The sequence below is a fragment of the Anser cygnoides genome, chromosome 2 (genome assembly GCF_040182565.1).
Source record: "Anser cygnoides isolate HZ-2024a breed goose chromosome 2, Taihu_goose_T2T_genome, whole genome shotgun sequence".
NCBI lineage: Eukaryota > Metazoa > Chordata > Aves > Anseriformes > Anatidae > Anser > Anser cygnoides.
This window is the reverse complement of record NC_089874.1, coordinates 139,326,835-139,353,515: the sequence shown is the minus strand read 5'-3', so window position 1 is coordinate 139,353,515 and position 26,681 is coordinate 139,326,835. Positions and strand designations below refer to the sequence as shown.

The following is a 26,681-nucleotide window of genomic DNA, read 5'->3' as shown; positions in this document are numbered from 1 at the left end:
TATATATAACAAAGGTCAGGTTAGATGCACACAATGAGTAACACCACTACAGACTTTTTAAAAAAAATGTTTTTTTATTAGCAACTTTAGCTTCGGAAGAAGAGTCTGAGAGAAGACTACAGCCCCTCGACAGCCAGTTCTCACTGGAGCTGGTTGCCTTTCCTTCTACAGCAAACCCCACAGCACTTTGCTGCTCATGATGGACCGAAAGACCAGGTCTTCCTTCCAGACGGCGTTAATTTACTCGTGCCTCCATGTTCTCAGCCCGGCAATTAGCTCTGCTGTCATCCCTGCTCCTGGCACGCCCACACCCCCCGAGCTCCCGCAGCCATCCTACCAGCAGGACCGCATTCACATCGCCCGTGTCAGACAGGAGAGGCAGGCTCAGCCCTCCCTTATTTGTTATCTTCCTGATAAGGCAAGGATGAAGCAAGCCAGGTGGATTAGGAAGGAAGTGGCTCTGTTATGCATTCAGACACGCGGAAGCAGGTGCCCCGGCTCGTGGGGGAGCTGCCACTGAAGACTGCACGGGACCACAGCACGCGTGCACCAGAGGAACCACCCATCACTCCAAAAACAAGCAGGTCCCCGTCCTACACAGCTTTCTTGGAGATGGCTGGTAACTCACAGGCCCGTTACAGCCCCACAGGTCAGAAGTGCTCAGCAGCAGCACCAACTCGCATGGAAAGCAGCTAGCAACACCCCGATTCTTATCACAATGCAGAACAGCCTAAGATTACATTTGCATGCAGACAACAGCCTTTGAAGAGAAAAATCTAAATAATAAGTCTAGCCAGAAGCTAAATTACAAGCCAGACATCTGCATCTATAATGAAGCTGACCACATCTATCCAATTTTCATCAGCAGAAAAAGACTACCTAGGAAAGGTCAGCAGGTGCTCGTGAAGATCTGCTTGTTTAACAAAGCTTAAGCCCTCGAGTTTGTATCTCAAAACATGCCTGAATGCAGAGGCTGGGGCATCATCTGGTATAAAAGATTTTCCAAAGGCTTAATTTAGATATGTTATTGTAATTTAATCCAGTTAATCCCTGTACAACTGAGAATGACCTCAGCATTGACAAGGCCACACCTGGAGCACTGTGTCCAGTTCTGAGGCCCCCGGTACAAGAGAGACCTGGACATATTGTAGAGAGTCCAGCAAAGGGCCATGAAAAAGGGCCTGGAGCAGCTCTCCTAGAAGGAAAGGAGCTGGGACTGCTCAGCCTGGAGAAGAGGAGGCTCAGGGGGATCTCATCACTGCCTGTAAATCCCTGAGGGGAGGGAGCAGGGAGGACGGAGCCAGGCTGTGCTCAGTGGTGCCCAGTGCCAGGACAGGAGGCCCTGGGCACAAACTGGCCCCCAGGAGGCTCCCCCTGAGCACCAGGAGCACTTCTGTGCTGTGCGGGTGACGGAGCCCTGGCACAGGCTGCCCAGAGGCTGTGGGGTCTCCTCCTTGGAGCCCTTCAGAAGCCGCCTGGACGTGGTGCTGGGCACCCTGCTCTGGGTGTCCCTGCTTGGGCACGGGTGGCACCGGGTGGCTCCAGAGGGCCCTGCCGGCCTCAGCCACCCTGGGATTGTGACAGTGAAAAAATCTGAAGCCTACTTTCACCACGTGCTTGGTTTTGCTGCTGTTATCTAGTAACTTGAAATTAACTTGAGGCAGTTTCTTAGAACACTTAAAACAAGTAACTGCAAGTTTTACAAACAGAAAATTCCATTTACATAAGCTAAACACCACAGTTAGATGACCCCAAAAGCGACCCCAAAAAGCCTCCTGCTCCTTAACTGCTCATTTCACTGCCGATCCAATCCGTTTCCTTTGTTCGTTGTTTTCATCCTAAATGTGCCCAAGTGCAGTCAAAGTGTTCCAATTTTAACCCCAGGCACAGGCAATATTTTATGGACAATTAAAACGTAATTTAGAAACAACGCATCTCCAGTCTGAAGACTAAGATTCAGACTTCTTATTGCGAATTCTTCTTCTGAAATGAGCTTTAAAACGTTTTCAGATACATACAGGGTAGGAGAACTGCCTCGCTGCACAGCGGGTCCATCCGTCACTGTGCCGGACTCCCCAGCAGCTCCAAACTTCACGACAAGAAGGGAACAGGGCAGGGATTCTCTGCAGGCAGAGCACAGGCTGCTGCCCCGAGTCATGGGAGCCAGCACCGGCAAGGGGCACGCTGCAGACACAAACAAGTGGCTCTCATTTCGTCAAACATCAGGCAATAAGAAGCAGTCAAGATAATTTCCAGCATTTTCTACGATTTTCTACTGGGAAGAAAAAAAAAAAGGAAGAAAAAAAAATCAGTGCTCAGGCACTGGAAGATCCCTGCTGTTCCGCAGCTCTATCTGCTCACAGAGCTAGGCAGTCTTCTATCAGTTTATGGCAATTACTGGAAACTCTGAAATCACAATAACACAATCCATGATCTGCTGCCATTTAAACATTAGCCAGTAACTACGATAACCACCGCTTTATTTGCATCGAGAGGTTAACTGAAGCCTATCCCCTGAAGGAAAGCCCCACAAAAGCAGAACGTTTCTGCTTATCTAACAAGCAGATTATGAAAATGAAAGACATTAAAAGCCCTGGTGCAAGCTCAGCTTTCATTAAATCCACTTCCCCATTTTATAAACTTAATTTTAAACTCAGTAACAGCACCTGACCCTTGCAGGCTACTCACGAGCTAAAGGAAGTTCACCTGCATCAAACGTGGAAGATAAATAGCTTAATTTATCTCGAGATAACAACTTAACACCAGTTAAGTGCTGGAATTACAGGCTTCAATTAAAGCCTTCAGAAGAGAGATTTTCTCTGTCCTTTAGCATTTCCAGCAAAGAAGCAGGGACTCCTATGGAAGGTGCTGGAGCATGCAAAACGTGAACACAGCCAAAGCAAATTAATATTTGTTTCTTCAGTGTAGCTGCTTCCACAAAGCAGAAGCTGACTGCAAGGCCTTGCCAAAGAGATACTGCAGGTACCACTTGCGCTCTTACAATTCTTTCATTCCATCTGAAAAATACCAAAAAAGAGCAGGTTAAGTCCGCCACAAGGAACTGGAAACAGAAAGTACATATAGCATGCAGAGACTGACTGTATTTAATAATTATTTTAAGAGCACAGAAGCTCTGGGAAAAGCAGTAAGCCACTCTGCAGCGTGACACCACGAGCTGCTGCTCCCTGCTGAAGCCACCTCCGTGGTGCCCAGGGCTGGGTGAGGGTCCTGCAGCCTCTCCTATTCTGGTCCAACCAAAGCCTAAGACCTTGAAACACACTTGGGTTTTGTCATCCTTCTTTTAAAGTTAGGCAGATGCATAACTTGCTTCTAAATCCGTAACTACAGTTAGTTAAAGTGCATCTTAAATCTCATCCAGCATGCGTATTTACCCCCATCTTGCTAATAATCCCTCCTGAAAATGAATGCATCTGTTGGTTTTTATCTCGACAAGTGTTTTTAAAAAATGCCCTATTTTCTGTCACCCTCGAAGGCCCACGGTTAAAGAAAATTAAACACATAGGCTTGAAGCTACACCATATATTTGTAAATAAAATAATTTGACAGAACAAGATTACAAAGTACGAAGTGAGCCCTTTCATGAGTTTGTAAGTACAAGAGAAGTTAACGTTACGTCTGTTGTAAAACTTGTAAAGTTTTAAGCAAATACCACCGAGGGATATGAGTATTACCATAGAACATGGCTTTTTTAACACTTTCTCAAAAAAGCTTGGACCACACACATCAGTTTCAAATGAAAAATCCCCCCATACACACACACGCAAACATTGGTTTGGTTACAGCTTCAGGGATCAGTGCGGCACAGTGCAAGTTCCATTCACAGATAAAAAAAAAAGATATTCGAAACAGGTACAAGAATATTCTGCAAAATATAGAACGTGATCCGACTCCTGTCCCCCAAAAAGTGCTGGGAAAAGCACAACACAGAGAAACACTGGGAAAAATACACAAAAAAAGGTGGAACCTTTAACTAGTTAGTATTTGACAGTGTAAGAAAGGAAAACAACTGAATCGGGAAGAACATTTTTGTTAGTCACTACAACGTATGTACAAGGGAAATTCACGTTTTGATTCTGTACAGAAACTGAAGCTGACAAGTCTCCATTCCTGAAACTTAAACGTTTTGAGCAAGAGAGGTACAACAAATAAGCACTATTAATTGAAAGCATCTTCTCAGAATAGCCCACTTTCCCATCCTGCAGGTCATCATCCCCCTGTCTTTCAAGGAATGAGCATATGTAATTACCTATCTCAGCCAGGCTTTGAGTATGTACAGTTGCATATTGCTTATCTGGTAATTTTACAGAATCTTCCTGGTCCCTAGTCTCTATCAGAAAGCATTTCCCACCACCCCCCTCCCTCCCTTTTAATGTTTCTTTCAAAGCAGATCAAACCCTCTTCAGTGCTTTTTTAAAAAGTTATTTTCAGAAATTGCCCAAGCTAAAAGCATTACCGTGATTTTCACCTGAAGCAACGTCTTGCAGCCTATTAACGCAGAGTGCCTCCCTAAAGATGCTAAGTGCATCTTTAGCTCCTAGAAATCTGAGTGCTACGGCTTTGAAGTGCTCAGCTATTTTATTTCTTTTAAATGACTGACATTTACAGTGTACAGAATGGGAGACTAGTGCAATATGCAGCATTGATTGTTTATTCAATAAATATTTATCCCAATTATCGCCATCCAAGGCAAACAGTGCAGAAATTGTCACTTAAAGATATACCAAAGTTTAACAATTTTTTTGTATAAAGTCAGTTGCTACTATATTCATACAGCTATTTCAAAGAGATTTTTTTCCCCTTCAAAATTGATGCTACCATTATAAAAATATAAAAAACATAGCATTTGGGGGGCTTAACACATCTTTGCAAGTCTAACTTTTACATTTATATAAGAACATGACATTTCAGTATTCAAGAACTTGCTAAGAGTAAAAATGAGTACTATGGTAGAGACATTTTCTGCACTATTATAGTTCTTAAATATATCTTTCTTGGTCCTGGGTACACATTTAGAATGAAATAACTTGCATCTCACATTTATCCTGAGGTCAGCTGTGTAAAAAGGACAGCCGATTTTATACAGATATTTGCAGGCTTGTTTGTTCAAAATTCGAGGTTATTTTTAAGCAAGCCAATAAAATTTGCGAAGAAAAGAAGTGAAAGAACTCTCACCCATGTTTTAAGAAACTAGTTAGTGTTGCGTTTGGGAAGTATCTCCAAAAATATATAAGCTATCGCAGCAAAATGCTAAATCACCCCCCTAAAATCTATGTATGCATTTGCCAAATTTTAAACTGTTCTGAAAAGGAAACATTGATATCCCTGTGAAAAGTCACCCTCAGCTTCTCATCTCCAGATCCCAACCCACGATGTGGCCCCTCCGGAGAGAACCCCACCGAAGGCCGGGGGCATCTGCAGCGTCTTCGGGTCTGCCTGGACGGGTGAGGACGTGCGATCCAGGTCTCCGTCACCCACTGTGGGTACGCAGCTGTGACCTGTTGAAAGCTCCACTTCGAACACAGCAGTTATTTTCAATAGCACCAACGATCTCTCAGATACCAGCATCAGGTGAATACAGACAACACGGAATAGGTTTCTATTCTTCCTGAATCAGCAAAAGTGTTACAAGGCACTGCTTGGTGTAGGAAGTCATAAATAAGAGCAAAACAAGACAATTTCCAAGTGTGGTGACATTCAGGTTTGTACTTACGTCACATTTCAACTCATCATATACCACGGTTAGAAGAAGTGGATGGTCTACGGGATTAACCAAAACATCCCTGTTCTGTGCATGCTTACCATTTTCCTCCCCATATCCAAAACACTCACGTAACAACATACCAATAGGAAACATTAGGAAGTACAGGTTGTTAAATTAAGAAAGTATTTTTTAACTTTCCAATCTTCCATTAAGTCTAACCTAGACATAACTCAAGTATGAGAGGTTGGAAAATGATCTGATTGCAAGTCTATCCCTGCAAAGGAGTGAAAAACCTATTGTCTAGAGAGTTCATAGATTGAGGCACATTGCAGTTGAAGATATTCAGGCATATTTTATGGCTAGAACAGGATTTTTCTGGGGAGCCTAACTATAGGCTTCCCCAAAAGCAGCTCCATATGGTCTGAAACACAAAATTGCAACACGTGGAAAAAAAACGTTTGGTCCTTAATCGCTACTGTCTTCATCATCGTCATCATCAGATGCGTCATTTAAAGAAGATTTAGGCGACTGGCTGTAGGAGTCTGACCTAGTCGACTGACAAGCAGTCATCTCCCCAGTAGAAAGAAGATCGTAGCAGAAGTCGCAAATCCGCACAGGCTTGGAAGACTGGCTTGGGAGAAGAAATCTCTTTTCAGAGCAAGGCCCACACACGACGAAGCCACACTTGCGACAGTGGTGGCGACGGTTGACGGGCGTGAATTTTGCTTTCTGACAGCGCATGCAGACGGTGGCTTCCGAGTCTGGCACCCAGACAGCGGCATGTTCGTTACTAGGAGTCTTCCCGCTCTTGGAAAGCAGATCAGAAACGCACTTGTTTATGTGGTTCATCCACTCGGACTTCTCCGTAGCGGTGGCAGCATAAACTGCGAAAGACTTGGTTGGCGTCTTGATAAGCCACCCATTCCGCAAGTCTCCTTCGTCCTGGATGGAATCAATAGTGACGTTTTCCAACGGGATTATGTGCTGCTTATTGTATTTCTTCTTCTGGATGACGATGTTGCCGTAAACAAGAATGTCATTGAACAGGAAGAACTGCCTCGCTTTGGGCTTCTTCCTGCACAGCTTCGTTAAGACTCCCTCTCCGATCAGGACGCGACCAGGGATAGTCAGAGGCTGGCCGGCTGCTCCAAAGCAGTTTTCCACGATACTTATTCTTCTAGTGTTTGCCTCGCTGTTTGCCAAGCGATCCACCATCTTTCACAAGTATCCTAAAATCAGGAAAAAAAAAAAAAAAGGAAAAAAGCTGGTTGTTAGAACAGGGCTGAGTCAACAGCAGCCTTCCACAAGGAAGGCGCCAACCCCGCGTTTCTTAAAATATCGAACAGAACCCGCTGGCTCGCAGGCGCTGACTCGGACTAGATTTAAATAAGTATTAACTCCTAAGAATTTTTAGCAACTGATTAGTCCTTTTTAGAAGCAAAAATGTTCCATCCAGCTGACAGCTATCTTTATCGCACAGACAGCACCTACAGCGCTGCTCTTGGGAGCTTCTGGCAACGGACTAGGAGGCTTCCCCTCTAGTCAGGCTGCTGCGAGCTGGTTTAGTGCTCGCCTCTTGCCTTGAACCACGTCTACGTCCATCCCGATTAGGCGACGCACACAGGCCGAGCACCACACAAGACAAGTCATGCAGCTCTCAGCTGCTCCTGAGAAACAGCGAGTGACCTGCGCTGGCTGAAAGTTTAAGGCAGGAAGGCTTCATATGTCAGGAAGTGCTGATAAGATAAGCTGCAGAATAATATGTTCCGATTATGGATTAAAACCACCCCCTCGTCCTTCCCCTAGCAGCACACAAGCTCTTCTCGTGTAAGGGTAAGACATTAAAGCACCCAACGGTGAACCGAAAATAAGAAGCTGCTGTAGTGATTCATACCTCTGCAACCAACTCTTTAACCTATCTTTTACTCGGAGCTTCCCAAGTAGAAATCGAAAAAAGGCAACTCCTGCCACTCAGTTTCAGCCGAGAAAGCTGAAGATCCTTGCGAGCACGACCAGGACCCCAAGCTGCGTGCTCCACACAGCCGTGGGAGAGCTGGCCGGGGTGAGTCCCACCAGCAGACCTTTCTCTAGGTGGCCAGAAGACAGCTCTCCTGCTTCATCCTTTTCAGCTACCCCAGGGGTGATGCTCACCCACACCCTTCAGTAGGATCCACATCCTGACACAGGCTCGAAGGAGGGAGCGGTAGCAAACATCCCACTAGCGTTAACCCGCACTTCCCAAAACACCCCCAGTTATGGAGTCCTCCACGTTCACCTACCTTTTCTTTCAAATTTACACTGCCTGCCTTCTCTACAGCATCAGCCTTTAGAGGAAGCGAGGCCTTGATGCTGCTCAGACTAGCGTAACACTCATCACCTCAATCTTCTTCCTATAAAATAGAGCTTCCCTACAGAATAGTGGTAAAAATCCTCCTCCGCACAAAAATTCGTTTGCGGAGAAATCTCTCATCAGGCCTCATCTCAATGAGTGTGCCGCCCTTACTCAGATTACACAAATCCACAGTTAAATGAGATTAAAAATTAACTTTTAAGTTACTGCTTTGAGAGTTAAATTAGTTCTCTGAAAAACAATTTAAATGAACACACTAAAACAGTTTCACAAGTGGACTTACTCAGCTCTAGCTGAGCTGACCATTTTTAAGCGCTGCACATTACATCATCTTGTACCAAAGTCTGACACTGAAAACAGGAAAATCTATTCGAGATGTTACCCAGCACTTCTGCCGAACCTTTTCTTACCTGCCTCACAGCTTTAGTTACAGTATTTCAGTATTGCACTAACCAGTTTCATGCCTTGAGAGAGGAATTGCAAATCCACCTAACGTGAAATTTATTTTGATCTGCAGAAAGTCAGGGAAAATCACAAACAGGCTGATAGAAAAAGGTTTGAAGAAATGTAATTGTGCCGCATCAAGGCACACAGGCGAGTACAATTTCCACCAGGTATGAGCCAAACCTAAAAGACAGACAGACAGAAAATAAAAGGAGGAAAAGAAAAATGGGTGATCTCCACGGCCCTGTCTAGTGCCTTCCCATTTGATCAGTCAAGCTTAGTGCTAGGAAAATATTTTTTTAAGCCATCTTTGCTGCAAATCACACATTTGTTTTTGGTCTTCAACCAGAATAACCACCTCGATCTTCTTTATTAAGTGTTGTGAGTGCTGAAATGCTTGTTGTTCATCTCTGAGGAAAAGACAGGGAGTCCGAGGGGAAGGAAAAAAACCAAACCAAAGCAACCCCAGGTGATTTCAATCTCCTTCCCCAGACACATTTTTCCAAACTGGTTATTCCTGTTCCTCTTTTCAAAGCTTTGTCCATCGCTCTCTTAAAGAGAGGTGCCTAAATCCCTACGTCCTTTTGCAGCACCGAGTTTAATGAGATGCAGCTCGACTTTCCTTCCGTGGCGATGCTCCGTTGTGCCACGGAGTGCAGGGAGATCTGGGAGGTGCTCAGCCGGGGCCTGGCTTAAACTGGTGAGTGAACAGAAGTATTACAGTCAATATTAGTAGAATTACGCCCCCCCAGCCCCCAAAATAACAAAGGACTCAAATTACATCAATTTTTTATATATTTTTTTTTTTTTTTTGGAAATGACAGATGTCAGGCACACCCAAATATACCTTTCAAATGACACCTCATTTCTTTCAAGCGCTCCAAGCACCAAAACTAGCTTGCAACTACCTACCACTGCCAGCATTTGGGAGGAATTTTAAATGAGGTTTTGGGGTAAGCGATGGGCGTCACTTCTACTCCGCCCTGATGTAACGCGGCAGTGCAGAAGCGTGCTGGCTGCCCCGACCCTCAGCCCTCTACCTACCACGGAAAAAGTGCTAAGGAGGGAGTGCAGGTGAGGACACACGAGACTTCCTGGTTTGTTTGCTGTTGGCTCAAAGAAAAAAAAAAAAAAAAAACAACAACAAATTCAGCACAGACCAGGGTTTGGAATGAGGGATGGTGGCACAGCCACTCCTACCTACCTACCACCACCCCTCCCGAGGGATCCAGTGCCGAAGCTGAGGCAACAGCCACCTGGGTCTGGCACAGCGAGGAGTCGCTCAGGGGGTCAGGCAGAAGTTGTTCAGCTGTCCCACGGCCCCTGCGAAGTGGAAATCTGTCAGCAGGGTGCAAAGGACGCAGACCGGAGGAATACACTCTGCTGCTACCACGAATCGGCGCGCACTACTAAGCTCGCGCTTTCAGATGCTTTCCCCGCAGATTGCAACAAGCCAAGTGCTCTCGCTAGTCCACGGGGGAGGAAAAAATCTGAAGCGAAAACCCACCCACATCCATACCGCTGAGTTTCACTGGGGCAGGCTGCCGGTGTGAAATTACAGCGACACTCGGCGCCCTGCAGCTTGGCGCTCGCTGCCAGTAAAGAGCGAACTCGGTTCAAGGTCACCGCGCAAGTTTTCAAAATACAAGTCCCTGGGAGGAGAACAGAGGGGGAGAAGAGGCTAAAGGTTTTAATTAAATGTTCCCTAGGACGACCTAGGAGAAAACAGCTCTACCCGGGAGTGTTTAATAATCACCGTGGCTCCAAACCAAGGCACATGACTCCCGACTTGTGCTGCAGACCGTGCTTTCGGCTGGCTGTTGAAGTAACCACTTCCTAGGCTTTGTGCGAGAATTTTGGGCAAGTTAAGGGCTATTATGACAAAAAGATTAATAAATAGATACTTGCATCTCTTCTAGATCAAAGCTTTCCTCTATAATGTTCAACTAATTCTTGCCTAGCAGCCTCAGCTAAGGTAATAAAAGCCACGGGCTGCTGGTGGATCACTCCACCTTCTTCCAAGGCGGGAATTGTGGTTTTCCACACTGAAGGACATTTTAAAATAAGCACTCTGACATTTTTCTCATAATTTTAAGTCTTTAGATAGAAGGAAAAATTTTAAATCCTTCTGAAATCCTACGTACACTAACGCTCATTTACCTCCACTAGTGCTTTCTGAGAAAGGAAGTAAGTTCAGAAATGGACAAAATGCCTGAAGGAAGGGACTTGTGATTAGAAAGAATAATCCAAGTTGCAAAAAACAGACGAGGAATACAAAAGAGAAGCTATCCCCAAGTCACAAGAACTCAAATTAGAAGAGGCACAGCTCTTCTTGCCACGAGCAGGCAGACCAAGATGTTAGACGAAGAGACTGTCCAGCCATCCTTTTACATTTCTGGTAAGTAAAACGCAGGGGAACTTTTGACCCCAAGACGTTGCGGTTCAAAAGCTACGCAAAGTTATTCCTCACCAGTCTTTTGAAATTACAGCTTCTTCTCTTCAAGCGTATTCAGATAAAACTGTAGAAGATAACAGATCGTACCCTGGAGCTGGGTGGCAACGCCCTCTTCTCTGCCATCTAAACCACTTTCTGTACTTTCTTCTGAAGTTTCCACTCTTGGCTGCTAGGAGAAGCAGCTACTGGGTTACTGCCCTCGAGATCTGATCAAGCACTGCAACCCTCAAGTGATGGCGAACTGCTGGAAGCATGCCCCAGATCTTCCCCAAAGCGAATGAGGAATAAAAAAATAAATAAGAAGTACCACGGGCTTCAACGTGGCAGGCTGGAGAAACCCACTTGAGGGGAGAGCAGAAGTGTTCCATACACAGCATCCACAAACTGAGGCTACAGAGTCAGAAACCTCAAACCTGGTTGTTCAGATTTTTACCAAGTTTGGCTCGTTTCACAGTTTTTGCATACAAACTGCCCCAAGTCCCCCAGCCCTGAAACAAGGACTCAGTTCGTCTATGAGGTTGATCAGTCCACCGCACCAGATTCCTTTTCTGCGTACAGACTGCATACAACTCAAAAATAAACATCCCTGAAAAGTTAGCTACCTAAAATATGCAACTTAAAGGTGATAAATTATTTCATGACACCAAGTCTCTACCCCACTACCTTACACAGAACTCCTTGACACCAAGTATTTTCTACTTTTTTACTTTTACTTTTTCCTCCCAAGAAGCTTCTATAGAAATAACAACTCTGTATCAAGATCTTGTCTCCCTATTTTACTCTGGTTTTACAATTCACATCATACCAGTGAGAATAATCGTTGTACAAGTGATCAGAGGTGGGCGTTCCTCAAACCTACGGAGAACCACCGAGTTATCCACTTGCCTAACACCGCAAACACTCAGGATGTCAGTAACTTCAATAAATACACAGTGCTCCTGACAACTACAGAATATTGTCACCGTACACCGAACAAGTCACTCTGCACATAAAGTTTCTTTTTGCCACCGTATCCTGGTGATCAAACCGATTTTTCCAAACTCAGCACTTCCACAGATTTTATTTAAAGCAGGAGAATGTTTACTTTACGTGCTAGCCCTGCTGTTGACAGAGGCTAGACTAAACTGCACGGAAGAACAGCTGTACTCGAAGACAGATATAAAGAATCAACTAAAAAATAGAGCAAAAGCAACCCTAACTGATAGAGCTCCGCAAGTCAACCCTGCCAGAACGACACTGCCATCTCGGCAGCTGACAGATCGCCACAAAGCAGAAGCAGAGATAACACCCCGGCAGTGATTGGAGGGGAGAAACGAGGTGAAAAAAAGACATTCTGTCTTAGTGATGTGGGTTGCAGGCAGCTCGGCACAAAGCCATTTCCTCACCCCACCTCGCTGTGTGCTCCCATCGTGACCAGCACCGCCTGCGAGACAGGCACCAAAGGTGCACAGGAGAGCCCAAATTCCCCAGTTTCTTCAGCAAAACCGCAGCCCCAGCAGAGCTCCACTGCTTTCTGGCCTGGGCAAGAACAAGTCCCATCTAGCAGGCAGCCCCTGCTAACAAGCATTAATTAATAAGTAACTCATTTTTAACATTATTTTCCCTCACCGTTCCTTGAAGGGAGGAAAATGCTACCAGCCTTGCCGTAATTGCCAGTTCACCTGTCATTATCTTTACAATTAGCAATTAAGCTGTTAACAATTAGATTTAACACATTGCAGTAACGCGGACCAGGCGGTGTAGATTTTTCAGAGTCGTGGTATCAGGATGCAGGCAGCTCGTTCGTTACTACCTATGTACATTCGCAGTTCAGGCAACAGCTTTGAAGGAAGGGGAAAAAAAAAAGTGTATTTCAGCTGCTGGAAAGGGTACAAGAGCTCAAGACTAACCACACAAAGGTCTGTCTTGTCCTGAAGCAGCAGCGGATTCTGGATGTTTCCAAGCCTGTTTCAGTAACACAAGTCCCATAAATAAATTTCACTAACCACGGTATCTGGTCACACCACTTGAACGGATGAAATGGGACCAGAGCAAGCTGGACGGTAATGCAGGTGCTGCTGCAGCGAAGCAAATGCTGGGAATCAAAAAGAGAGAAAATTCAGGAACAGAGGAATACAAAAGGCACAGAATAAAGAAAGAAAAGGTAAAAATAGATCTAAATGAAGGCACATAATACCTTGCCGCCTGATAAACATTAAACTTCTAATAGTTACCCAGTTGTCATACAAAGCCCTGGTCCTCACAACCGTGTTTGTGCACACGGGCAACGTCAGCAACTGCGTTCCCCCTGCACGTTCAGATCTAACCCACTTTCCTCCTTGCCTAAGGAGGACGTGCCTGCTTTACAATGAAAGTTTTTGCTTAGGGCCACTTAACAAAATAACATTTAAGACAAAGGAGAGAGTTAAAAGGTTTTATCACGTCTGACTCCACAACTCGAAGGCTTGGAATAGAGATTTCAAACAGGACTCCATCCTGTTTCAGTATAGTTAATCACACAAGCTAAACATACATGAAAGGTACAGAAGTTCAATAAAGCTTTTACAAACCAGAAACAAGTGAAGTGCAAGCCTAGGAAAAGACAAGGACTTATCTGCAAACCAGATATCTAATCTGCATTAAACGACTGATTTGTAAGGAGACTCCTCTCTTGGATCAGAGAAAGATCACCCCTTCCTCAAGAGCAGTTCATCAGGCACAATCAGTCCCTTGGCATGTATTCACGTTGCCCATGCCTTTTAGTAACAGGTTTCAAATAATCTTTATACGCTATGTTTGCATGTCATACAAACATGAGCCTTCAGCTCTCCTCTTGCACTTCGTCCATGCAAGGAAGACGCTCTAATTTGACTTACAGTTGAACAAACACGAACACAAAGAATTAAGTTACCTAAAACCCTCATACAAACCTATGATTTAAAGCTCTGCCACGGTAATTCTGTGTCTTTGTGGACAAGCTTTTGGCTATGAAGGCAGGTCAGGACTGTAACACAGCACTCTAATCTCCAGTAACATCACTTGTAGTGTTCTTAAGAACAACACTTGACTCTTTGCACTACTGCCAAGAAAAACACAATAGACCTTTTTGATGTGCAACCTGATTTTTAAGGAAATCTAACAATTTCTACTGCTTTGAAAATAGATCTGTTGGAAAAAATAGCTGAGCTAAGCAGAGGCACAGCAGATATTCCACATTTCTGATATAGCTCAGAAGAGAAATCAGCATAAATCTTACTTTGGCCTCACCGGTTCCACCTCCTACACAGTCTCCCTCAACACATACAAAAAAGGATGATGCCATCACTTGTCCCAAATGTTTCACTGTGTCATCTTTGTTGGCAAAACGCAGCTTTCTGTGCACTTAGCTCTAATAGCTGCAATCACAATCCAAGCGCTCATGCACGAACCAGCACTGCCTGTCAACAGCCATAAAGGTAACCATAAAGAGCTGGATTAATGATACAGAAATACCAGGAAGAGAGACTTCCTAAAATAAAGAAATAAAGTTTAAACATGTAGAATAAAACAAGGAGGAAAATGAAGATTTAAGTATCCATGAGGGCATTCATGAATGCTTTAGTACTTCACTCTGTATTGTACAGTTACTTAAATACAGCTATGACGACTTTATTTTAATTAAATATTCCAACTACTCTCCATTTGATTTTTATAAAAACAGGAAAAAGACCAATTTTACAATACATAAAGCCATGTGAAATTTAGAAGAAGTTTCACACCCCAAAAAATGTTACGTTGACAGGAGAAAGGAGTATGACAAACACTTTCTAAAGGTCTTTACCACTGCTAAACACTGACAAGCAGCAACCTCGTGCCTGCACCGTGCTGGGGCTGGCTGTCCTGGATGCTATTTAAAACATCAGACAACTGCAGCTTAAAGCCCAATCCATGCTTCTAACAAGCAATTCCCTTCACAAAAGCATTCCTAAAACCGTTGCGTTTTGCAAACTGCCTTGCTATCAATACTGTCAGCAGCCGGTGAGGATGCAGATAACCTGCTGGTATCAAAGATATGAGTATCAAGAAGGACAAAAAGCTCTATCATGATACTGCAAAGAAGTAAAAAGGAGCAAGAGATTCAAGAGTCTGTTTCATGGTAGAGACGACAGCAGGAAACGAGGCCCCTCTGAAGTTCTTCTGGGACCCCTCTGAAGTTCTTCGGGGTAATCTGTATCCAGAATCGCTTCTGACTAATCTGGTTTATGACCGCAGCGTTTAGAAAGGTCCCGGTAGCAGGACTTGACTGAGAGAGAAAAATACAAACCTTTCCTTAAGGTTGCATCCTTGCACCGTTTTTTCCACACTCTTATTAATTATCGCTATCAAATAAAATAAAAAAAAAAAAAAGAAGCAGGCTAAAACACCGCACAGTGCACCACTTGTGAATACTCTGCCTTGCCCACGTTTCAGCACTCTCTGAATTAATTCCCAGCTGAGCACTTAGTCGTGCCCAAAGACAACGTGAAAGCAAATCCATTTGTCTGGTCAGACGTCACCGTAAGCCTACAATTACCATAATTTACCATAATAACCCAGGCAGATCTGTTCCGGTGGGTTTGTTTTTTGAACTCCTGCAAATGACTGCCACAAGCCTAGTCCCACCAAAACTCCTCTTAAGGGTGCAGGCCATAGCAGTCCCTATTTTAATCACCTAACATCTAACAGTTTAGTAACTTTTTCAGTACATTGCAGTTAATTTTAGCATACTCTAACTTACAAGGAAAGCCTGCCATTTCCTTTTAATTCACCTGTTGTGTAAGAATTGTTCATGGAATGTAAATGTGTTTAAATGAAGAAAACCAAAAAACTTTATTGTCAAACCTGCACGACAAGCGCTTTACCCTTAAAATTTACAATAGCCATTATCCAACTGAGCAAAGAAAGGCCAATGAAATGTTGATGACAGAGGCTGTTTCGAGGTAGATCTTTCAAAATATGCGACCTCACGTTCCCCAGCCCACTGCCAAGCTTGTTTGGATATGGGAAGTTATTTTTAGCAGAAGACTCTTCCTACCTGTCCTGCCAAGCAGCGTACACATTAGCACAGCGGGAGCAGAGCGATGCTCTTTCACTGTCCAAGCTGCTCTGCTGAAAGTTTGCTTGCACGCTGCCAGAAATGCTGCATGCAGGCAAAAGCAAGCATTGATTTTAATGCTCCGGGACTGGATTCTGCACGTTAGCTTCAAATAGGGGTTGGTGTTTAACAGAATAAACTTCAACAGAAACAGAAAAACAAACAAACAAAAAAAAAACACACTGATTTAGCTTCCTCGTAAAGAGATGTGCAAAATGAGTCGTAATGCAAAATGACCACAGGGGAGGCAAAAGGAAAAATATGCAAGAGGAAGAGGGCTTTAACCCATTAAAAACACAGACTGCTGTGTCCCAAAGCTGTTCCCACGGCTCTCTCCCTCTAAGTCACAACAACTCACTTGACACAACTCCCAAGACCATTTATCAGCGTGTTTTGGTCACAAGAAAAAAAAAATAAGAATCAGAGTGCTTCAGCCCTGCTCCTCTGCAGAGCCAAACAAGGTTACCACGGGATTCCTTGCCTGGGAAAGCAGGGGCAGGGCGCTGGAAGCTGGTGCTGGCTCACGGGAGCTAAAAGCCAGGCGTAAATCACAGCAAGGGGGGAGAAGGGACCTCGCTGCCAAAGCCGAGGAGCAGATTTCTTGTGAGAGATCCAGCTTTTTCACGAGATCAGCTGCTTATTACCACTGTCGGGCTGCTTTTTATAACGAACCGTGGTAGCTGATAGTGTTTTTGTCTCCTGGCACTCCAAGTTGCTGCTGGAAAGAAGCAGGCATTTCCCCATCCCCGCCTGGCAGCCTGGGGACGGAGCAGGAACAGGAGCAGCTCCCTAAACTCCACTCCTCTCCCTTTTTCGCAGCCCTTACTCGGGAAACCCTTCCCTTACCCGCCTGCTGACAAGCTGAGCGTTCCCCTTATCCATGCGGTTTTGCACGGCTCTGCACTGCACTTGTGCAACACGGTGCTGCTCGCCAAACCGCTGCTGTTGAAGAAGTCGGAAAACTCTCAACGCCTTTCAAGCTGCGAAGGAAGAGGTTTCCACGTGCACTTGCATGGAACAGGTACATGAAAAAACATCTGCGTATATATACATGCACCTTTATAAATTAAAAAATAAAACTAAAAAAATAACAATAATGAAAACGAAACTCAAATCAAATCTCTGCTGTCAAGGGAAAATACCCAACTATTTCAATTTCCCATTCACATGTAGCTAGGAGTACTCGCAGTGGTTAGCAAACTGCATCCTTCATCTTACCCAAAGTACTTGGAACACAATCCAGAGTGCTGTTTCAAAAATAAGGAGTTTACACAGACCTCGAGCCCAAAACGTCCGAGCTCCTCCCAAAACCCTCCACGACTCTGAGGAGCTAGCAGCAACCCGGAGGAACAGCAGCCAGACCACCAGCTCCGAATCGTGCCAGGAGAGCGAAAGGGAGACGAGATGGGGGACAGGGAATTGGTGTGCAGCAGGGCTAGCCAGCAATGTGGCACCCACAAACGCTACCTCGCTCAAATGGGCACGGGCCATGAAAAATATAAACTGAGAGGATCAGATGAATTTCAGTACAAGCTACATTGTGCCTGAAGTTTCCTCAAATCAGCCTATGAAGAGAATCCGCAGCATCAGCCCACCTTTTATTTAAATTACTTTGGGATGGCAGGGGAGGAGGGACATAGAATTATTAGTACAGGAAAAAAAATACATCCAGCTATAGCAGTTTGGCAAGAAGCATTGCCAAATCCGTGTTACAAGCCGCTCTTCAGAATCAGATCCGTTTTGCAGTAGAACAAGGTACACTTACTGTGTTTAGATATACGCATGCAGACCCCTCCCCACATCACACGCAAATGTTATATAGGGTATAACTTCGTCTTAAGGAAGCCCTTTTACCCCATGCTTCATGTCAGACATTAGCTAGGCTATCTCTCAAAGCGAAAAAGAGGATTTGGTCTTCGGTGACTGAAACACACGGTATTTGCCAGCACATTTAATCTACAGGCACGGGACACGTACCGGAGCACGGCCGACGCTCGGGCTAGGAACAGCACCTCCCAGGTGCCAGCGCACCTGCACGCTTCAGCTCTCAGAGCACCTGTACATGCAAATGGGCTTCCTCAAGCTAACCATATTTTGTTTTTCCTTCCCTTACAAACACACACCTCTGACGCTGACAGCTGGTTTTGCTCAGGATTGCGCCTCTTTACCATGCAGAGGTCTATAAAACTGCCATCGTCTTGTTTACTTCCAGCACCGGCATGAGGGGAAGCTCCTCGGTGTAAACAGCAGCCCAGTAAGGGCTGGACCACGTATAACTGGGTACAGCATGGCCAAGCTACAGAAATAGTCAACAAGCAGTCAAAGCTAGGTAACAGCCATTAACTTCTTACAAATAACTGCAATGCAGAAGGACTTGCTTTTTTAAAACACAGCTGGCTAGAAGTTCTCCCGCCATTCACAAGCACGGAAGTATAGCCACGTCCTCACTATTTCACTTTTTATTAAGTCAGTATTATTTTCACGTGCATGTGTCCTTTAAAAATTCAGATACCCTAATTCAGGAAAAAAAAAGCTGCACGATAAAGAGGTTTCTTTACCAGTTCAGTAATTCCAAGCATTTCCATGTTAGCAAACAGGACACAAGCCAGGCAACAACACTCATCCTCCTTCTCCGACCAGGCAGAACCACCTTAACCTTCTGCTGCTCTTGACTCTTGGAGAAATCCAGGAACCTTCACTTTAGGAAACAACCCTAATTATATTATGTTGCAGGAACAGTTTTAGGTGGCCAGGCAACTGACCACTACCTAGCATGGTCAGATGCAGCACATTTTCAATATTATAGGAGGAAAACAAACATACTTAGTTTCTGAAAATTCTGAAATCTATTGTTTTCTTCCTAAACAGAGCCAAACCAGCTCACCAACAAGAGCAGACTACAGGGAAGTATGACTTACACTTAGTGTAAGTATAAGCAGAGAATCTCCTTACTACCATTTACACATCCTGATAGGAATTGGCTCAGAGAAACAGCTCGAGCCACAGCAGCTGCATGCACAGGGACTTCGTCAGGCTGCAACCCAACTGACCCAGCAGAAAGCCGTCAGCAGAAACAAGGGGCTCACACGTAGCCGAAACGCAGCGTGGGGCTCAGAATCAAAGCACAGGTTTAATTACAGCTTACTTTAGGACGCCTGATGACACCGGGGTGCTGGAATCGTGCACCCGTCACTGCTGCCCTCCAGCAGTATTTAAAATGCACAAGCCACGCGTTGTGGTGCTCTTTCATGCTCTAGGGACGTTAAGGCCTTTTTTATACCGAACACTGCTACCTGGCTACAGATGGTAAAGGTCTAGAAAACCAGCATCTGACAGCCATCTGCAAAAGCCAGAAGGAAAGCCTTAAGAAAAAAAAGGAAAGCTTCAGTTCAGCCACAGCCTGTGTGTGAGAAGGGCAGTTCGTTCACCTCCCTGCTACTGACCTTGGTCGGAATTTGGGGGGAAAAAAAAAGCAACACACACGCTCACTGCCAAGCACAGCTTTCCAAAGAGAAGTACGCTGAAAACCAGTCTCAGAAGTTTCCCGTTATCAACTGTTGACAGCTAAGTCTGGTGAAATTTTATGGAGGGGAAAAAAAAAAAAAAAGAGGGGGTGGGGGAAAAGGGGTGGGAGTCAGTTCCTGAAAAGTTCCTGGAAGAGCCCTGTAATCACAAAGGGTTACTGCACACGGCCTTCTTGGGAAGTGCACTCGCTAGCCTTTTTCCTTTTTCCAGCTTGTCAAACGTGCTTGATGCACGTTCAAGTTCCACAGACAGCCCTTGGAGCATCAGCACAAGGCCGTGATCTCGGGGTCCGCTCACGCCTGGGCTCTCAGGCCCTTACTGCTGCATCAGAGGTGACAGGATCTGGAAGAAACTGAGATCTGCGCAAACACTGGCGCTGAAGTTAACAGTTCACAGTTCTGAGAAAGATGCTATCTGATGACTCGAAGAGCAGTGCGTACGGCACCCTCTTTAATATTAAATTTGCATTAGCAAGTTAAGCGTACACTTCAGAAATGCAAATGCCACAGACGCCGCCGTAATTTTTCATTTTGCAGAAGGCATGCCAAGTACTTGAAGCAAAAAGGTTACCTCTAGATGACGTGCTCGGGGTACAAGAGGCAGCTAGCAAAAGGCAAAGTGGCAACGGGAAAGGCAGAGGTCAGACATCACCATCCAGCAGCCCCCCCGTCCTGTTTGAATCTGTAAAACTTCTCAGCTGCTGTGTTGCGATGCAATCTCCTAACTGCTTGCATGTCATCTTCTTACATTCAGGAACAGCACCGGGAGGGGGAGTTGAGGGACGATGCTAGTGTATTTGAAATCCTGAAGCTTCAACTCTTTTTCCTTCTTTTACATTTACTCAAAACGCCTAAATCCCGCTATGTTACATATAAAATATTCTTAACGCTGCTTTACATAAAACAGCGAAATGAAAAGGGAAAAACACTCTTTAAAGTATTTCTTAAATCCTTAAATTGTTCATCATGACAACAAATTTGGCAACAAAATAAGTTTCGTTGCACCCACAGCAGCAGCACTCTTACCTATTTATGCAATCCTAGAAAACCCAAGTAAACTTATCAGGGCATTTTTGACTACGTAAGATTAAAACATCATGCTGAAAGATACATAAAAAACACTCTTCTGTTCAGTAACACGCACAATATTTCCTTTTATAAAAGGAGAATCTTTGTCCAACAGCTCTCAGGCCAGCAACTTCTCATGCAAGCAGACCCATTCATTTCAACAGCACTGATCATGTGGCTAAGAATGTGCAGGACTACTTGCTAACACAGTTGTCATCACAGCTTATAGTTTTTGACAACGCTAAAATAATCTTTAGTATGACAAGCATGTTCTACCACACCTATACGCAGAGTATTTTTTTCCTTCCCCTCTCAACTGTAGAAACAAGTGCTCCACTAAATCATGAAAACAAAAAGTTGTTCTACAACAGCAAACTCTGTGTTTGCTGCACAGGGAGAAAGTTTTAAATATATGGCTCTACTTCAAAAAGTGTATTTTTTGCACCATGTTTATTCTCTTTCGGAACAATCCCCAGATTATCACACTTCATCACATCACTGAATTAATCCATGAGAGCAGTAAAACATGCATATATAAGCATTACCTATCATTAAAGAAGCACATAAATTCAATGGAATGGTAAGCTTGAATATTAACAGAGCTTGGAACAAGTCACAACTGTACTTTAAGCACTTAAAGCAGTACAGAGCAAGGTTTAATTCCTTAATACAGAAATCAAGAACAAGTCAACTAACTCCCCTACCTAAAAAAATCTGAGAACCTTATCCATAGTTAGCTCCAGGGCTCCCCTATTTGACATCACCCATTGATAAATGGCCTTTACAAATAAAAAATTTGCATGCCATTTCCTTGACCAATACTTCTCAAGTTCTAGCTTACACACATTCTTCCAGAAAATGCCATCTGCAAGTATAAAAACCTCAGCTTCACCTCATCTACATGCCGTAATTCGACCCTGATCTTTCACTTTATGATCCAACTCTCTTTGGTGAGGACAAATCACCAAAAATGCTACAAAGGTAGCAAAAATAGCATCCGTACCCGGTCTGGAAACAGCATCATGGCTCCATCAGACTGACTTGGCTCTTCTTGGCACGGCGAGATGGACACACCAATGTCCACTGCATCTCGCCTCACTTCAACCTGCAGTTCCCTCGCCTTCACTGCCCTGACTGCAGAGAGAAGAAACCCTCCTGCACCCACTAACCACGGTGGTGAAACCTAAAAGTCACAGTGCCATCTGAATAGAATGACTTCAGTTTTTATATCGAATATCACCAGCATTCAACTAAATATTTAAACTATCCATATGAATTATATTCATTTGTATTTAATAATATCATTTTAGAGATTATAATTTTTGTAAACTTGTGCTTCAGGACGTTAAGGGCACATCTTATTAGTCCAGGGACGCATGTAATACTGAAATTTAAGACTGTAATTTAAGGAAAACAGAATGCAGTTCTTGCTAAAGAATAATTTCAACACCGCATGTAATGAAAACTTGTGTCTAGGTGAAAAGACACTGCCCTGTTTCTTTCTGGACGACACGACAGAGGAAACCAATCCAGCTTCCTCAGCTCCAAGTTTCTACTCACTGGTTTTCATTTAGCATTTCAGGGACTTCCTCTATGTGGTTTCCTACACAGAACTAAACTCACAACCACTCCAAAAGCCGCATGGCCTAGCTGCATTCAGAAGCAAGAATTTGGGACTCATGCTTACAAATGCTTGACTTCTGCTGCATTTTGGACACCCCTGGATGCCATTTTGAACATAAGCAGCACGGCCCTAGAACACCTGGGAAAACGTTATTTTTAAATGTCATGTAAATCAGCTCAGTTTGTTAATTACATTGGGATTTCTCACCAGATTAGTCAACAGTATTCAGATTATAGTTTAAATGTAAAAACACTGCCTTCTGTGCCGAAGAGCTGACTCCTTTCCTCATGTTTTGAGTGCATACAAAGCAAATCTACAGTCCTCAGAATTGATCGCATCGTCATCCTTTAAATACTTCCCTTCTTTCAGACAGCCATTCCTAAACTAACTCAAAGCATGCAATTCTTAAAACTGAAACCTGGGCTCTTAGTTCTCCTTACTTCAGGCGGCAAAGAGGAATTAGCAGTCTCGATTCTGAAATCCCTCCCAGTTCTGAGGGCTTGATTTCAGACTCGCTTCACCTGCAGCACCAACCCTAAGGTGTCAGGCACTCCGAGACCTCCACTACAGCCTGCCCCGCACTGTCAGCACTGCCCTCAGCTCCATCCCAAGGCAGGGGATGCTCCGTGGCTGCTGAAGGCAGCTCTGGCTGTCGAGAGCTATGGTACTGACAGCTTAACGTCAAAACTAGAGCCACAAGCCATTCTCCTCAGGGGGGACAAACTAGGTGCCGGGATGCACCGCACGGCAGGCTAATTCCTTGTCTCCTCGTCAGGATGAGTAGTTTAGCTGTTTATAAGCAGCAGTGCCTGGGCACAGAGCGTTTCAAAGGAGGCGAGAGGGAAAACAGGCGGCTGCCTTTCCCTGCACCGCTTTCAGGCGACAGCTTACACTTCTCGCTCCGCGCCGAGAGGAGCGGATCCAGCGGGCGGCGAACACCCCGTGCTGACAGATGCACCGCCCGCAGTTTCACAGCTTTTTTTGGGGTGGGGGGACACGCAGCCTCAAATGCTTTTAGGCAAAGGGGTTTATTTAGGGCCACGCGTGGACACAGCGCTGGGCTAGGCCCCGGGGCAGCCGCCGCCACGCCGCGTCCCCGTGCGGGCAGCGCGTCAGGAGCCGAGGAGTTCCAGGCACTTATGTAACACCTCGAGGCTGGCTGTCGTTTGTTGTTATTTTTTTTATTATTTATTTTTCCCTTTTAGAGGCGAACTGCTTTCAGACAGCCTCACGGCGCGGCGGGACAGACGAGCGCCCACCGCTGCCCGCAACTTCCCCGCAGCTCCTCCTTTATTCCCTCCTTCATTCCCTCAATCCTTTCTTCATTCCCTCCTTCCCTTCTTCATCCCCTCCTCCATTCCCCCCCCGCCCCAGCCCCTCGCTGCCGAGCGGGGCCGGCGCCCCCTCCCGCCGGGGCAGCTCCCCCGCCGCCCGGCAGCGCCGGCTCCCAACATGGCCGCGGAGCAGCGGCCGGAGCTCCAGCTGGGAACGGCTCCGCCAGCAAAGTTTCCCTCCCTCCCTCCCCGCCCGCTCCCGGCGGCCGAGCACCGAGCTGGACGAGCGGCCGGACTCCTCGCTGCCCCCCCTGGCCGCGATGCTCACCCGGCTCCGCTCCGGCTGCAGCCGCCGCCGCCGCCCGGCCCCGCCGCGCTCTCCCCGCACCGCCGCGGTCATGCAGCCGCCGGGGCCGGGCTCCGGGACACCGCCCGCGCGGGGCGGTGCCGCCGCCATCTTGGGAGGAGCCAGGCGGGCGGGAAGGGCTGAGGCGGCCCGTCGGTGGCGGGGCGTAGCGAGCCCCGGAGCCTCCCCGTTCCTCTCACCGAGCACCCCCGAGCTGCCGTTTCCCCTCGGTAAACGGCCACAGGTCCGTTTCCGAGGAGGAAACGCCCTGCTGGGTCGCGAGCCTTCGGTTCTGTCGCTGTCGGGACAGGAACGGCTCGCCCCCCCCTCCTCAGCCCGCGGGTGCCTGCTCGTGGAAGGGGATTCTCGGGACACGAAAACATCGCTTTTGTCATGATTTTTTTTTTTTTTTCTTCAAAAACACGTTTCCGTGCCTTGCACGCCATCCAGGGTCAGGTGTCCGACGCTCCGGGCGTGATTTCCCAGCAGTGGGTGATGAGGGTTGTCACGTTTTGTCACATAAACATTTCAGAGCACACGGAAGGGAGTTCCTAGCTTGTTTTAGTTTGAAGAGCTGCCAGTCGGCTTGGAAAAACTGTCCCTGGCTTGCTAAGCACAAATTGTACCAGAAACACTACCGAAGACATAAATACAGAGGGAGGCAATAGCACAACACAATCATTTTGGCGTTAACTTTACGCTTGGTAGAAGAAAGGATCAGAGCCTCCTGTGATACCACAAAAGTCTGCAAAACACGGTCTGTTTAAATAAAGTTTCACTCGTGTGAAGTACAGCAGGGTTTCACGTTACAGCTAATTATTGGGCAATAAGGCAGCTGGCTTTTCTGGGGAAAAAACAACAAAAAAAAAAATTGGACATGCTCAAAACCTTCTGCATGGGTGTGTGACAGGCAGCACGGGCCGATGAAAAATACCACTACCACACATCCATGCCAAACGCGTTGTTCAGTTCCCTTGTTCAGTGAGTGAATTTCCTACAGAACAAAACCAAGCAGGGGTACCAAAACAAAATCCCGTCTGGAAGTAACAAATCCGACCCCTTTCAGTGATTTCTGGAATTTTTGAAACATTCCCTGATGAAGGGCCAACAATCTGTAATATGGAGAGAGAGCCTGTTGAAGGAGAGTAAGTGTCCAGACAAAAAACCTATGAAAAGCCATTAGGGTCCTTTGCAGAAAACAAATAATGGCTAGAAAACCAAGTGTGCATGAAAACCATTTTTATTAATGCTTTTCTTTTTTTTTTTTCTTAAGCCATATTGTGGTAACTTTTTTAGCTCTGGTGTGGACTATGCAGTCCATCAGCTACAATTTTCTTTCCTACAGCCTTTTTGTAAAACATGGGAGTTTTCTTTTTCACTCCTCTCATTTCTTCACTCCTTTTTGGAATCTGTTCATTTTCATTTAGTCAAAAGATAGAAGGGAAGATAATAATAACGTTTAGAAAGCTCCATAACGCCCCAAACAGACCGCTCTGTTCTTGAAAATTAACAGCAGTCGTACTAAGCCCTGCTTGACATCTGCTTAACTTTGTGCCCTGTCCCAAACAGTGCCTACTAGTGGAGGCATAGGAAAAACAAGTGAAAATAGAGCAATTACGTACTTATCTCAAACTGAGCTTCGTGTAATAGAGGTAGCAATTAATACACTCCTTAATAGATACCAAGTGATAATGTATCCTTAAATTTATCCTTAAATTCATCTAATTCCTTTTTTTCAGCTTCATAAAATCACATACAAATGTATTTATTCTTTAAACTATCATTATTTGATTATTGAATTATTTGATTCAAAGTAAAACATATTTAGTAATATAAAATTAATAATATGAAGTGTATATATGATCTATAAACATATGCTACTAAAATTTCACTCCCATCTGTAGGAGCCGGCACACCCAATGCTTGTATTCTGAAAATAATCACTGCTTGCTAACCTTTGATCGGTTACTTCCTGGCAAACCCACCACAGCCAACTAATTGACCAGCCAGAGCCAAGGATGAACTGTGGAAACTTGCTGTTAATCATTTCTGAACACCTTGATCCTCTGAGTAGGATTCAGGTCAGCAGGTGGTTTAACTTCGGTCGGGTCAAGGTGGGATTAGAATTGTACTCTTGCCATAAGAAAAAAATAAATAATGGCTCATAGCAAACTGACCACAGTTGCAATGGAAATAGCTGAGTGATAAATAAGGATTCACACATCATTTTAATGGAGCTGTATTTGACATACATAAAATTGAAATATTATGGCTATTATTTTGCATGTAATGTTAATGAGAAGAGGCATTCAAAAGAAAATCAATCTGATATCCTCAGATACAACTGCTTTTAAGCATTACAGTTTTAAAATAAAGACATCTGAATGTGTTTTTTTTTTCTGTGAAAGAGCACAACATTTGTCTCTTTCATATATTATAAGCAGCGTCCAGTGAAATAGGACCATCTGTGATTGTGCATCTTTTAAAAATAATTTCATGAGGTTTACATTAACAACTTGGAGTTCTGCACATTAGACAACTTTTTTTCAAAAGCTGTTAGAAATACATAAACCACTGTTGCTTACTGAAGACCTTGCACCACTGTGTTATTGTAAGAGCCAGTATCTGTACGTGTACAACAGAAACTAAACTTGGGGATTCAAATTCAAAACCTCAGATTGATTCCCAACTTCTCTCAGTTAAAATTGCTTAAATGTGTTCTGTAAATTTAACCAGCCCCCAGCTGTGAACTGGAATTCAGATGGATATCTGTAATTTTTGG

General features: G+C 44.9%; 1 protein-coding gene across 6 annotated transcripts; it reads right to left on the bottom strand.

Annotated features, from left to right (window-relative positions):
- Positions 1-3,525: 3,525 nt before the first annotated feature.
- Positions 3,526-26,211, bottom strand: PLEKHF2 (pleckstrin homology and FYVE domain containing 2). Of its 6 annotated transcripts, none has more exons than XM_048075238.2 (3): positions 23,882-24,013; positions 9,721-9,839; positions 3,526-6,951 (listed from the first exon to the last, which is right to left on the bottom strand). In XM_048075238.2, exon 3 carries the CDS (start codon positions 6,935-6,937, stop codon positions 6,188-6,190), a length of 750 nt encoding a protein of 249 aa, XP_047931195.1. In that variant the 5' UTR covers positions 6,938-6,951; positions 9,721-9,839; positions 23,882-24,013; the 3' UTR covers positions 3,526-6,187. The 6 variants fall into 6 exon arrangements, 4 of the variants coding, with proteins under 4 accessions (XP_047931195.1, XP_066846711.1, XP_047931196.1 ...); XM_066990610.1 differs by lacking the exon at positions 9,721-9,839 and adding an exon at positions 12,957-13,045 and having other exon boundaries at positions 23,882-23,950; XM_048075239.2 differs by lacking the exon at positions 23,882-24,013 and adding an exon at positions 10,024-10,040.
- Positions 26,212-26,681: the final 470 nt, after the last annotated feature.